The sequence below is a fragment of the Anser anser genome (genome assembly GCF_964211835.1).
Source record: "Anser anser genome assembly, chromosome: Z".
In the NCBI taxonomy this organism is placed as follows: Eukaryota; Metazoa; Chordata; class Aves; order Anseriformes; family Anatidae; genus Anser; species Anser anser.
Window position 1 is genome coordinate 8,751,210 of NC_139723.1, and position 13,055 is coordinate 8,764,264.

At 44.3% G+C, this 13,055-nt stretch overlaps 1 protein-coding gene across 5 annotated transcripts; it reads right to left on the bottom strand.

The window, feature by feature from the left end:
* Positions 1-1,206: 1,206 nt before the first annotated feature.
* On the bottom strand, positions 1,207-12,196 carry ANKRD34B (ankyrin repeat domain 34B). 5 transcript variants are annotated; one of them, XM_083816865.1, is made up of 3 exons: positions 8,575-12,196; positions 4,786-4,902; positions 1,207-4,430 (listed from the first exon to the last, which is right to left on the bottom strand). In XM_083816865.1, exon 3 carries the CDS (start codon positions 3,614-3,616, stop codon positions 2,072-2,074), a length of 1,545 nt encoding a protein of 514 aa, XP_083672991.1. In that variant the 5' UTR covers positions 3,617-4,430; positions 4,786-4,902; positions 8,575-12,196; the 3' UTR covers positions 1,207-2,071. The 5 variants fall into 5 exon arrangements, with proteins under 5 accessions (XP_083672991.1, XP_083672990.1, XP_083672989.1 ...); XM_083816864.1 differs by having other exon boundaries at positions 4,786-8,403; positions 8,575-8,803; XM_083816863.1 differs by having other exon boundaries at positions 1,207-3,646; positions 4,325-4,430; positions 4,786-8,801.
* Between the last annotated feature and the right edge of the window lie 859 nt (positions 12,197-13,055).

The following is a 13,055-nucleotide window of genomic DNA, read 5'->3' on the forward strand; positions in this document are numbered from 1 at the left end:
TCCTGATGGGTAAGAAACTAAAAAAGTGTGACAATCATAACTGATTAAGTAAAATGTGGTAGGATTGTGCAGTTACTCTGGGGCTCCTCTGCTGTCACCAGTGCTATGCATCCCAGGTTAGCAGAGCTGTAGGGGAAGGACAGTAAAGGACATGATGACTTTCAAGACCTGTATTTTGTGTAGTAGAATTAATTTTGACAATAGCGATACAGATTTGCATGTTTGCTTATTCCCTAGAATCTAGATGTATGAAGGGTTTGGTGTTGCAAAATTGATTTTTTTAAATTTGTATTTTCAGACCAGCACTTTACATACAGTGATGTAAGAGTAGAGCTATAATCCATGCTTCCTTCTTCAAAATAAGTACATTATGAACTTTAGGACATTTTTATATTTTCACATCCAAAGGTTCTTACAGAGACAATATATTTATCATCTTACGTGAAATTGTCTTATACTAAGAACAAAACTAAACAACATTACAGTTACTTATTAGGCAACATCATAGACCGGGTGAATTTTGACTGAAGTGGCAAGAAGGCAGATAACACCCGCTGACTATTTTCAGAAAAGAGTATGTCATTTCATTACACAGAAATTCACATTATACAGACACCAATACTATATATATATATATATATATTTACCTATATATAGGTAAATTTTGGCAAAACAGAGCACATTAAATATTTCTCAACCTTTAGAAGACAAGCTATAAAATACTACATGTGATACCAGAAACCAAGCTTCTACAGAATATGCACAAATACAAGGTAGACTTTTGGAACCACAAAACTCTAGATGGGAAGCAAAAACACTCTTTAGATAGAGATACTTAAAAACAGAGATATATACAATACCTTGAAGGCAAAAGTATGTTTCTGGTTTGCAACAAATTCAGGCTTTTGCTTCAAATTAGGTAAAATAAGGACTTTGAACGCCCAGGCAAGTATCCAAGCTGCTGGGCAGATTTATTTAGGAATGTCTGAGCAGCAAGACAGAGCTTGTCCCAGGCATGGGTGTGCGACCATAAGCACAGACCAAGACAAAATCTGTCTCCGACCATCTGTATCCTGTCTTGAAAAGACACCTAGACCTGTGGCTGGGTAGAAGGATGATGTGTGTGTTCTGGAGATCAGGTTGTTGAGAGTCTGGAACTGCAGAAAGTAACAGAACCCAGTTCTGACAGAGACTCTGCCTCCCCCCCCCCCCCCCCCCCCTTTTTTTTTAAATGAGCAAATTCCAGCACTCAAGTAGCTTGATACACCCAAACTGATTGACATGCCTATCTGAGGCTGCAAGCAGGGAAGCAGGGTTTGGTCATTTTACACCAGATGAGAGAGAACCTCTTCATGGCTCCGTGCTGGATCGCTGCCACATGTCATGCGCTGAAGTCCAGCTCTCAGGATCAGAGCTGCTGACTCCTGGCGGGCAGCAAGGCACCTCCAATGGGCTCCCAGTCTTTGGAATTTCATGTGTGAAGCTACATATGCAACAGTACTCTGTGAGATTTTTCTTAGTCTTTGTATTGCCTGTTAACATGCAGTGAAGCCACAAGATGCTGCTGGCAGACACTTGTCCATGCTCGTGACACTGTCAGTGTCTGGGGTGTGTGGATACTGCACAGCTTGGCCACAGCCACGCTTTGATGTCCAGCATCACAGCCAAATGCTTCAAGTTCCCAAAATTCACTTGTACAACATTTCTGGGTGGAGAAAGAGTCTATGTATTTGGGGAAACCTTGCAGGGATAGTATTTCTAACCCAAAAATGAGAACTGCAGTGCCTAACATCCTTTGTAGATTCAACCTGTTGTGGGTAAGGTTTCAATGCTGAAGTTGAAAATATTATGAAAACAATATAATAAATACTCTTCCATTTACAGAAAACAGCATCACTTAGTTAGACAGGTAGTTACGCCTATCTTTTTATGCAGTATCTAAGATATTTAACTCACTCCAAGACAGAAAGCCTTATGTTGCAGACCTGCTATCTTTTCAGGAGTGTAACAGCTAAATAGTTAGGCAAGTATGTACATATTGTAAGGATTTTATAAACCTTCATTTCTCCTGTTAAAAATTCAGTAATTGCCTTATCTGTTCAGTTTGTAATGACTGCCTCCTTAGTAGCATTTTTGTACTTTTGGTCTCCCTAGAGGAAGCAGCTACTGCTGGTAGTAACTGTTTTTGCCCATAAGAAATCACCCCAGAAACCTTATTTAGGAAACTAATATCTGGAACTGGGGGGTGTGGATTCATATTCAGTGGTGGAAGAAAACCTGGTCTTGTCTGAGCAAAGTGATCCAATAGTAAAGCCCCTGAACCCCGTCTTTCTAGAACAGTCTGATTTCTTCTGCTCAGGGGAACAGGAGGCATGCTCTCAAATAATTCTCTAGAACTTGGTAACAAAGAGTGAGATGCAGAGGTGATCTTTTTCTTTCCTATCACTGACTTAATGTCTTCTGCAGCAGCAGGACGCAGACTAGTAGTTAACTGAGAATCAGAGCTGTAATGATTTGCTCCTAAATTTCTTTTCTGGATAATACTGCTCAGGTCTGAAATGAAGCTGATCTGTCCTAAACTGGAATCCTCACCCACAGGAATCCCACTGGGGAAAAGCTTCTCTTCACCATAAAGAGTCTGAGAGTTTAATTCATCATATGACGATTTCTTCAATTCAGTTTGATCAGTAGCTTTCAGTAAATGAGCAGCGTCTTTTATGTCAATACTTTGGTGTCTGGTAATGAACCTCTTTGATAAGGCAAGGCCATTGATTTTAAAAGAGAGCTCTTCTGGAGTTACATCCTGAATCTCTCCATGTAAAGAGGCAATTTTACTCTGGTGAAACAGCGGAGAGCTCTTTATCCAAGGTTCAGAATGCAGCCGCTGCACTTGTGCCAGCTTGGAAACCGCATTTGTTGAACCGGAATTTCTCAGTGAAACTGACTTAGATGGGTTGTCTGTGCTTCTGGGATGGTCCAGATCCTTAAAGCTGAAGAGTGCACTTTTAGTTTCATTGTAGCTTGAAAGTGGGGGTGGAGATGTTTTCAGTTCTATTTCGGATGGGGATGTGCAGGCAGCTGGGGAACAATGCTCACTGAGGTCCACAGGAGGCACGTTTAAGTATTGCTTTGTTTGCCCTCCTGATGGAGACTTGTCTGTTGTGATTATGATTACCTCCTTTCCTCTCGCTTTGCAGGCATTGAGAAGAACTTCCAGGGTCTCTTTGTCTTCAGAGTTTATTGCGTACACCAGCGCAGAGCTGTTAGAGTGATCTTGTAGGCCTGGGTCAGCTCCGCTTTTCAGTAGCAGAGAGACCACCTCAGGCCCTGCTTTTTCTAAACAAGCATGCATCAAGGCTGTCTTTCCAGACTTGTCCTGTATGTTTGGATCTGCCTTGTTTTCCAGTAGATATTTAACCATCTTTGCCTTGCAGACACTCTGGGCATCCACATGTTTCGTCTTACAAGCAATCATTAACGGGGTTTCACCTCTGTGGTTGCTTTCGTTGATGTAGGCCCCACCTTCCAGTAACAGCCTGGTGAGGCGCAATCGGCTCTGGTAGACAGCTCTGATCAGGGAATTCCCATCTGTCGGCAGCTCCACGGTCTCATTCATGGCACTTGTCTCTCAATTACACCTTCCTAGCTGCTGAAAAGAACACCTGGTGCTCAAAGAAGACAAGGAGGCCAAAAAAGGACAAAAAACGGGGGAGGGGAGAGGTGTCAGCTTTTTGAATTGCTCCTGTAAACTCACCACTACTCTGTGACAAGAGGGAAGATAAGGAGGAAAATAAAAAGGTAGTCTTGCCTCCTAAACTTCTAGAAATGTGCTAAATACTTTAAACAATATTTAGCTACACTTAAAATATTTATGGATGCTTAATACACAGCTGTCACTTTTTATTTTTCAGACTGCTCTTGCTTCTGTCACAGCCTGACAAACAAGCTGCAAAAAAAGTCGAATTCTCCACACTGTGATGGCTTTATACTTACTATACCCAAGTGGCCCTGCTGCAGTTGTACCGCTCCTAATTTGCACCCATGGAAGCGAGAACTGAATGAGCCCTGCAGCACATTTTTCACTGATATGAGTTACTGTGTCACACTCACTTTTTCTTTCTCATAAAATGACAGTGCTAAACGTCTAGAAATTAGTGAGGAAAAACAAATTCCAAGGTATAACAAATAAAAGCACAAGCACTCTTTGTTTGTTTATCTAAGAAGTAACCGTTAAATGGTTGGAAGATAAATATTAATGTCTTTTATAAAAGTGGTAACATTTGGGGAAGCACGCTACCTTCCTTATGCTGATTCAAAAACATACTAGTTTGAGTGAAACGGCATAAATGAAGTGATGCAGGGGCTATTGCATTTGTCACGAGGATCAGTAGGCTGAGAGGTGTCCACTGCCTGGGCACAAAGTATCAGCTCTAAAAGAAAAGAAGTATTTGACAGCATCAAAGAAAATCTGAAGGTTTCACTTGAAAAAATTATGAGCTCAATGTGATGTAAATAATGAAAGGTCTTGTATGAATATACACCCACATACATGAAAACAAACAAAAAAAATGCTGTTATTTATGTCATTGTTTACCTATGTGGAGGGAAGATCTTCAGAGCCGAAATAAAAATCAGTATTTAACAATGGGCAGAGCACTATAACATCAAGACAGGAATACACATGGACATGAAAACTACATGTTTATTTACAAGGTATTACTAGAGAAATAAAAAATGTTAATTGGCTTAACTGCAAAGGAAATGAACGTATGCACTGTTATTTACCATTGAAAGCACTAGTAATATTTTGCTGAATAACTGAAAAGAAGCAACTTCATTCTGGTTTTCTTCAATATTGGAGTTTTACTTTTATTTCCAAAATCAGTATCAACGTAGTTTGTTCTAAAAGTCCAATAAACAAAAAAAGTTAATTGAAGTACATACACATGAGACTTTTATCTCATATTCCCCCCACCATGCAGTTTCACTCCACAGCAACATGCTCCACAGGCAGAGGTGCGCTTGTTCAGCTGTGGTTTGTCAGCCACAATGAGAACAGTTAGCTCAGGTTCTTCACACTTATCATGTGTTCATAAAATACTCAACTATTATTGATATAGTCATTAGTTGTTGATGTGGTGTAATAAAGGTCATATGCAGCAAGTATTTTAATAAGATACCACAAAATATTTGGAATTTCAGGGGAAAAAAATATACACAAACGCATGTGATGAAGCAGTTTAAGCTTGACGGCATTCATTAATTTCTCGGCTCATGGCCGACACAAAGACTGATCATTATCTGCATATGACCAAAATCCTATCCTGAGAAATTAAGGGGGACCAAAGAGGGCCAGAACATCTCTGTCCATTCTCAGGGGAGAAGACGTCCCACTACTGATCACTGGAGAGAATGGGGACACCACTGTGGTACTATCAACTTTTTTTTTTTTTACATTTTTATTGATAAAACACTTTTTAAAGTAATTGCACTCAAATTACTTTAAGGATTCATTCTATTATACTGAAAGTACATGATTCAGTATTGTCTATCTCAGCTTTTGTTGATGTGCAAATCACTATTATGCAATGTACATTTTTGACATGTAAAACATTCAAGATTTTTATTAAGTCTTTTTTATAAAAGTATCTGATAAATTGGTGCACTTAGGTGTCCAGAAACAAATTAAACAGAAATCACTTTTAGATAGCACACATGCTGGAATTCTGATGTGCTCTCCCTTATTTTTTTACATATCTGTAAGTCATTGAAAATTTTACATTTCTTTCATGTTTATCTAAGACTTTTCTGATACCTACCTGCTTGTGTTACCTAAGTAATGGTATGTAGCACTTATAGAAGTCTTTTCATCTGTAGAAATTCTTCTAAGGTGACTGGTCAATGCTAAGCCAAAAATGAGACTGTTTTTCTGATATCTGACCAAATATCACCACCTGCTTAAATGTGCTCTCTCCATAGGCTTTACCTTGACTATTAATGTAAGAGGCATTAGAGTAAGAATAGCCTAAACCAATAGAATTTCAATGTTCGGAGTAGGTTTTGTACTTGGAAGACCCTGTTTTGCCATAGCCCTTCTGCGGGGTCATTTAAAGCTCAATTTCTAAGCACCTTTTAACATCTTCAATAAACTGAGATCTGCAGAAGCTAGAAAAAGCATCCAAGCCTCATTTTCCCATCCACACTTACACAGAATTGCTGTTAGAAAAACTGCAAAACAGACTGTGAGGTGCTTACATCCTGTTATGATGGGATGATGCAAGTACCTAAATACAGACAGGATGCAGAACGTAGCATTGGAAGGAAAAAATCATTCGTAAGAGACTACTTCTACCACCACCACCCCACTCCTGCTGTAAAGTAGGTAACTACACATACGTAGACATATGCACACCCAGACAAAAACTGATCAAGATTCATCTTTAAGCATCTCTTGACTTCACGGTGAGGAAGATACGACTACAAGTCAGGCAGCATATGTTCCCAGGACATTGTATGAACCTGGTCTGGGGAAAGCCCAAAACAATGAAAAGAAACTGTTACAGATTTGTAAGCGGAACAATATAAAGCAGAATACATTCTTGAATGCTAGGTGAAATAACTATGACTTCACCTGGAGAACCCATCCATTGCAGGATAATGTGCTCAGACCTGTGTCACCCCAAAATTGCCACTGTGGGAACAAAATGCAGCTGGACTTCTCTAAGACCCAGAGTGACACTGGCTCAATGGAAATGCATGTGCCCCACCTGGACAGGGTACACCCCGCTCCAAACAAACAAACAAAACAACCCACCCACCCACAACTCTTACAACTAGTTAAGTGGTTGAAGTGAAAGAACACCATTCAAGCAAACTCCTGAAAATATTTACTTACTTGATAATCTATCACAGATTGATGCTAAACAAATTGGGACTATACATTCCTCAATCTTAATTATCTGTGATGCCAGGAACAACTGCATATGTTACCGAGATCTCAGGAGTGACACAGCTGCTTGTCAGCTGTGGAGATAACCTTATGCCAAGCTGGCTGTTCAATGAATGATGAACTGTGCGACCTAGATTATAACAGCAAATCACAGGCTAGTCTGTCAGATTATTCACAAATTCCTGGTGTTATTGTGCAAATCGTATTCCAGGAACACTCCTTCTGTCTGGAAAGATTAATTTTATTTTCAAAGAGCAAAGTTGTCCTGGAGACTGTTCTGAGATGAAGTAGCACAAAGCAAATGAAAATCGATTTTCAAAAGCAATGATGGTTTGTACCCAAGGAGTGGCGAGGCAGTATTGTGGATTTGTCTTGGGTCCTATCCCAAGGTCTGGCTGGCAGATACAAAGCGATGATAACCTAAAGCCCTATTCTGATAAAGGTGTTGCTGCCTTCAGAGCGGGAAAAGCCACTAAAACTTTTAAGTTTTAGCACTTTTTTTTCCTGTACGCCTTGCTTACTGGATTTGAAAGCAGCACTTAATTACTAGGAGAAACTCTGACAGTGTTTTGTTACAGGTAACAACGGAAATAATCACAAAGTTAAGGGGAGAAAAGGCTCAATGTTGAAACAAATACACAAACATTTTCACTAAGCAAAGGAGTGCTATGAAACAAGGCTATTGCAAGGTATTCCTTCTTTTTTTCCAAAGTTAAAGCCAAATTTTCTCAGTGTGCCACAGCACTCAGAATCACACATGTGCTCTCTCAGTAGTCTTCAGTGCATCGAAAATCATTCCAGTAAAAGGAAGGCATCAATCCTCCTCTCTGGAAAAGATGGGCTTAGACAATGAAAGAGCATAAACCTATATTTGTGATTCTCATACCCATCCTAACTTTGTAAATTCTCTTGGTCAGCATAACAAGCACTCTGATTTCCTGCATCGTGTTGTAAAGACGCTGAGAATTTATCACTGGTGGAAGTTACTTTTGGTTGAAAAATCACCACTATGACACATCCACCCCCCTCCCTGAGCGCCACCGGGGTTGCCAGGACCAAGTCCGCCCGGTTTCAGGACCCCAGCCTGTACCGTGCAACTTGTCACAGCCATGAAAAGTCCCACAGTCTCCGCACTTCTGCTGCTTGCCAGCTAGCCGAAGGGCGACCAGGATCTCCTCGCCGCTCTTCTCGCTTTCAGTCTTCAGCGTGCGCACTTCCCAGGAGATTCTGGAGGGGTCCAGCCAGCGCTTTTCCCCTGCCACCATGCCTGTCGCCTTCCCAAGCGCTATGTCTCACTCTGAGGCGCTTTTTCTGCGGTCCTGTCACCGTCAGAAAGCGGCTGCAGCCCGGCGGAGAGCACGGGAGGACAGACCAAAGTTTCCTCGGGGGGTCTGCACGACGTTGCACGCCCTGCCTCGAAACCTACCGGCTCTAAGGCTTCTCCCGAGGGAGACCTAGAAGGAAAAAAACCTGGGGGACGAGCAACTTCTCCGCAGAGCTGGCAGGGAGAGCGCACCTGTAAGGGGAGGCTACGGCAGAAAGCACGCTGGAAGCTCCCGTCAAGAGCCGGCCGGGAGGGACCGCGGCGCTGGAGAAGAGCCCCCCCGGCCCCACTCCCTCGTTACCTGCCCCCGCCGCCGCTCCTCGGGCGGGCCCCCAGCGCCGTCCCAGCCGGGGCCGGGTCGCACGAAGGCGCAGAGCCGAGAGATAAAAAAAATGCGGGTCCCGCCCGCCTTATAAACCGGCTGGCTGCGGGCAGAAAGCCCCGCGGGCACGGCGCAGGGCGGAGCGAGCTCCCTGCCGCGGAGCTGCCGGCCCTGCCCGGCCCGGCCCGGCCCGGCCCGGCCCGGCCCGGCCCGGTCTCCTCATGGCGATGGCTTCCCTCCCTCCCTCCCTCCCTCCATCCCTCCCTCCTCAGCCCCACACCCTCTGCCAAGCGGCCTGCCCCACGGCACAGGGCACCTCGCCATGCCCGGGACCCCCCGACCCCACCACAGCGCAGGCTGGTGAAGAACATGGCCGCCATTCCTGGTGGTGGAGAGAGCGGCGGGATGCGTTCAGCTGTGGTTACCCATCTCTTCACGTGCAAAGAGAAGAAACAACCCGCCACAGACCCTTCGCCGGCTTGCCGTTTACTACTGCCCAGGGACGTGAATTGGTTGGTGTTTAATTTGACAGGTGACCTGTTGTTGGCTGCCCATGGCTAGCTTCCAAAATGAGCTCAAGGGACAACCTTCAGCCAGCCCACCTATGGCTATACGCAGATACTGATGGAAACAGCCACAGCTTTTGATGCCAAAAGGGATCTGCATTTTGAACATTTTATAAGTCTGTCCCTAGAGTACCATTAAGCAAAAATGATCACCTAGAGATGAAAAAGAAGTGGAGAAATTTGTCTGAGATCTTTTTCATTGCAGCCTGAAGAGATTCTTCCTTTGAGTGTACTCAACTTTGACTCTGCAATAATCACCAGCTACTTCAATTGGCAAAACTGCCAAAAGAAAAAGGGGTTTGGGTGCTATTTGTTTGTAGGAGGTCTAAGAGTTTTGTGATTTCATAAATTGCCTTAGTTCTCTCACACAGCTTCTTCAATATTAAGCAAGCCTAAATCCAACCAGAAGGTTATATTTTTCATGACGATTTTTTTTTTCTTCTGCAGAAACTTGTAGACACAGTTGGAGATGAAGGCCACAGGGTCAATATGGGTTTACCTTATATTATGGATTTTCTCTCTGCTGCTTGCTCTTTGCCAGAAGCAATCTAGTCAAAGCATGCCAGGAAAGACGTCTTCTTTCCTGATACTTGGTGTTGCCTAACAATCAATGAACCTCAAAGCAAATAAGTCCCAGTGGTTGGGTGGCAGGCAAACTAAAAAGTTTGTCTGCAACACCACTTCCATGCAACATCACTTTATACAGATTTGTCTCCTGAGAAGTAGGCTACGTTATATTTTCCAGAGTGGCTAGGACAGCCGGAGCACCAGAGAAGCTTCAGTAAGAAACATTTATTCCAGCAAAACTAATGTGTGATTTCTTTAATACAAACTCAGAAAAAAGAAAAAGTTACAAAACAAAGAAGTCCTATCAAATAGAATGCACCAATCTCTTCTCACAGCTACAATGTATTTTTCTGAGGTTATATGAGGATATAAAATACCAGAATGTGTCCAGAGGAGGGTAACAAAGAGTGTGAATGGACTAGATAGAGGGCATGACTAAGGAGGAGTGCCTCAGTTCTCTTGGTTTGTTCAGTTTAGATGAGACAGAGGGGTGACCTCACGGCAGCCTACAGCTTCCTCACCAGAGGGAGCGGAAGGGGAGGCACTGATCGCCACTCTCTGGTGATCGTTAACAGGGTATGAGGGAGTGGCTTAAAGCCCCATCAGGAGAAGCTCAGATTGGATATTAGAAGTAAGTACTTGCTGAGGGCTTTCAGGCCACTACAAAAAGCCCATGGAATTTCAAACTATGCTGCAAGAACCTTCTTAAGTTTCATGCTAGTTTAGGACACCTTCACAGAATCACAAAATGGATGGGATTGGAAGGGACCTCTGGAGGCCACCTGGTCCTACCCACCTGCAGGGCCACCTTGAACAGGTTGCGCAGAACCAAGTGCAGGTGCTTTTGGTACGGGTTTTGAGACTCCACATCTCCGGGCAATCTGTACCAGTGCTCAGTCACCTTCACAGTAAATACCTATTTCTTGATGTTCAGATATAATCTACTGTCTTTCAATTTGTAAACATTGCCTCTTGTTCTGTCCCTTGGCACCACTGAGAAGAGCCAGGCTCTGTCTTCTCTGCACTCTCCCTTGGGGTATTTGTATACATCAATATAAATGAACCTCCGAAACTTCTCTTCTCTAGACTGAAGAGTCTCAGTTCTCTTAACCTTTCCTCCTAGGACAGATGCTTCAGGCCCTTTATCATCTTCATGGCTCTTCGTTGGAATCTCTCCTGGACACAGCATTCCAGGTGCAAAGGAGAAGGGAAGGAACACCTCCCTTGACCTGCTGCAATGCTTTGCCTAATGCAGCCCAGATACCTTTGGTCTTCTTTTCTTCAAGGGCACAGTGCTGGCTTGTGGTCAGCTTGGTGTCCACTCAGTTCCTTTTCTGCCAAGCTGCTTCCCAGATGGGTGGCCCCTAATATATATATTTTTGATCCTCCTTAGGCAGTGCAGAACATTACACTTATAGAATCATGGAATCACCTAGGTTGAAAAAGGTCTTCGAGACCATCAAGTTTGCTCATCTGCTTGACCTACTGAGTCCCGTCACTGAACCATGTCCCTTAGTACTGCATCCACATGTCTCTTAAATACCTTCGGGGACGGGGACTCCACCATTTCCATGGGCAGCCTGTTCCAGTGCTTGACCACCCTCTGCATGAAGAAATTCTTCCTAATGTCCAATATAAACTTCCCCTGGCACAAATTGAAACTGTTTAATACAATCATAGAACAGTTTGGGTTGGAAAGGACCTTAAAGACCATCTAGTTCCAACCCCCTGACAGGGGCAAGGATGCCACCCACTAGATCAGGTTGTCTGGGGCCTCGTCCAGCCTGGTCTTGAACACTTTTAGGGATGAGGCATCCACAACTTCTCTGGGCAACCTGTTCTAGTGCCTCACCAGCTTCTGAGTGAAGAATTTCTTCCTAATCTCAAATCTAAATCTCCCCTCTTTTAGTCTAAAACCATTCCCCCTTGTTCTGTCATTGTGCTGGGAGCCCCAGACCTGGACGCAGTACTCCAGGTGGGACCTCACAAAAGCAGAGCAGAGAGAAACAATCACCTCCCTCAGCCTTCTGGCCTCTCTTCTGTTGATGCAGCCCAGGACACAGATGGCCTTCTGGGCCGCAAGTGTGCACTGCTGGCTCATGTCAAAGTTTTTGCCCACCAGAACCCCTAGGTCCTTCTTCACAGGACTGCTCTCAAGCAGTTCTTCTCCCAGTCCGAGCTCTCTCAGCCTTTCTTCTTAGGAGAGATGCTTCAGACCTCTGATCATCTTTGTAGCCCTCCTCTGGACGTGCTCTAACAGGTCCATGTCCTTCTTGTGCTGGGGGCCCCAGAGCTGGATGCAGCACTCCAGGTGGGACCTCATGAGGGCAGAGCAGAGGGGCACAATCACTTCCCTTGACCTGCTGGCCACCCCTCTGTTGATGCAGCCCAGGATGCAGTTGGCCTTCTGGGCTGCAAGCATGCACTGCTAGCTTGTGTCAAGCCTTTTGTCCACCAGAACCCCCCACCAGAACCCCCGGGTCCTTCTTCACCGGGCTGCTCTCAAAGATTTCTTCTCCCAGTCTGTACTCATCTCTCGGATTGCCCCAGCCAAGTGCAGCACCTTGCACTTGGATTTGAATCTCATTAGATTCACATGGGCCCATGTCTCCAGCCTGTCCAGGTCCCTTTGGATGGCATCTCTTCCTTCTGTTATATCAACTGCACCGCTCAGCTTGGTGTCATCTGCAAACTTGCTGAGGGTCCGCTCAATCCCATCACCTGTGTCATTGATGAAGATGTTGAAAATTGCTGGTCCCTAGACAGACTCCTGAGGGACACCACTAGTCACTGGCCCACACCCAGACAAAGAGCCGTTAATCACTACTCTCTGGGTGCAGCCATCAAACCAATACCTTATCCACCAGATGGTCTACCCTTCAAATCCATATCTTTGCAATTTGGAGATCAGGATGTTGTATGAGACCGTGTCAAAGGTCTTACAGAAATCCAGGTAGATGACATCAGTCAGTCTTCCCTTGTCGACTGATGCAGTCACTCCACCACAGAAGGCCACCAGATTGGTTGGGCACAATTTGCCCTTGGTGAAGCCATGCTGGCTGTCTCAGATCACCTCTTTGTCTTGCAAGCGCCTTAACATTGCTTCCAGGAGGATCTGTTGAATGATCTTGCCAGGCATATAGGTGAGACTCACTGGTCTGTAGTTCCCTGGGTCCTCCTTTCTACCCTTTTTATAAACGGGAGTGATGTTTCCCTTTTTCCAATCACCAGGGACTTCACCTGAGTGCCATGAATTTTCAAATATGATGGAGAGAGGTTTGGTGACTACATCAGCCAGTTCCCTCAGGACCCTGGGGTGTGTGTCAT

Excerpts from the sequence above, each read along its gene's own strand:
- ANKRD34B (XM_083816865.1), bottom strand. The coding sequence starts at position 3,616 with ATGAATGAGACCGTGGAGCTGCCGACAGATGGGAATTCCCTGATCAGA.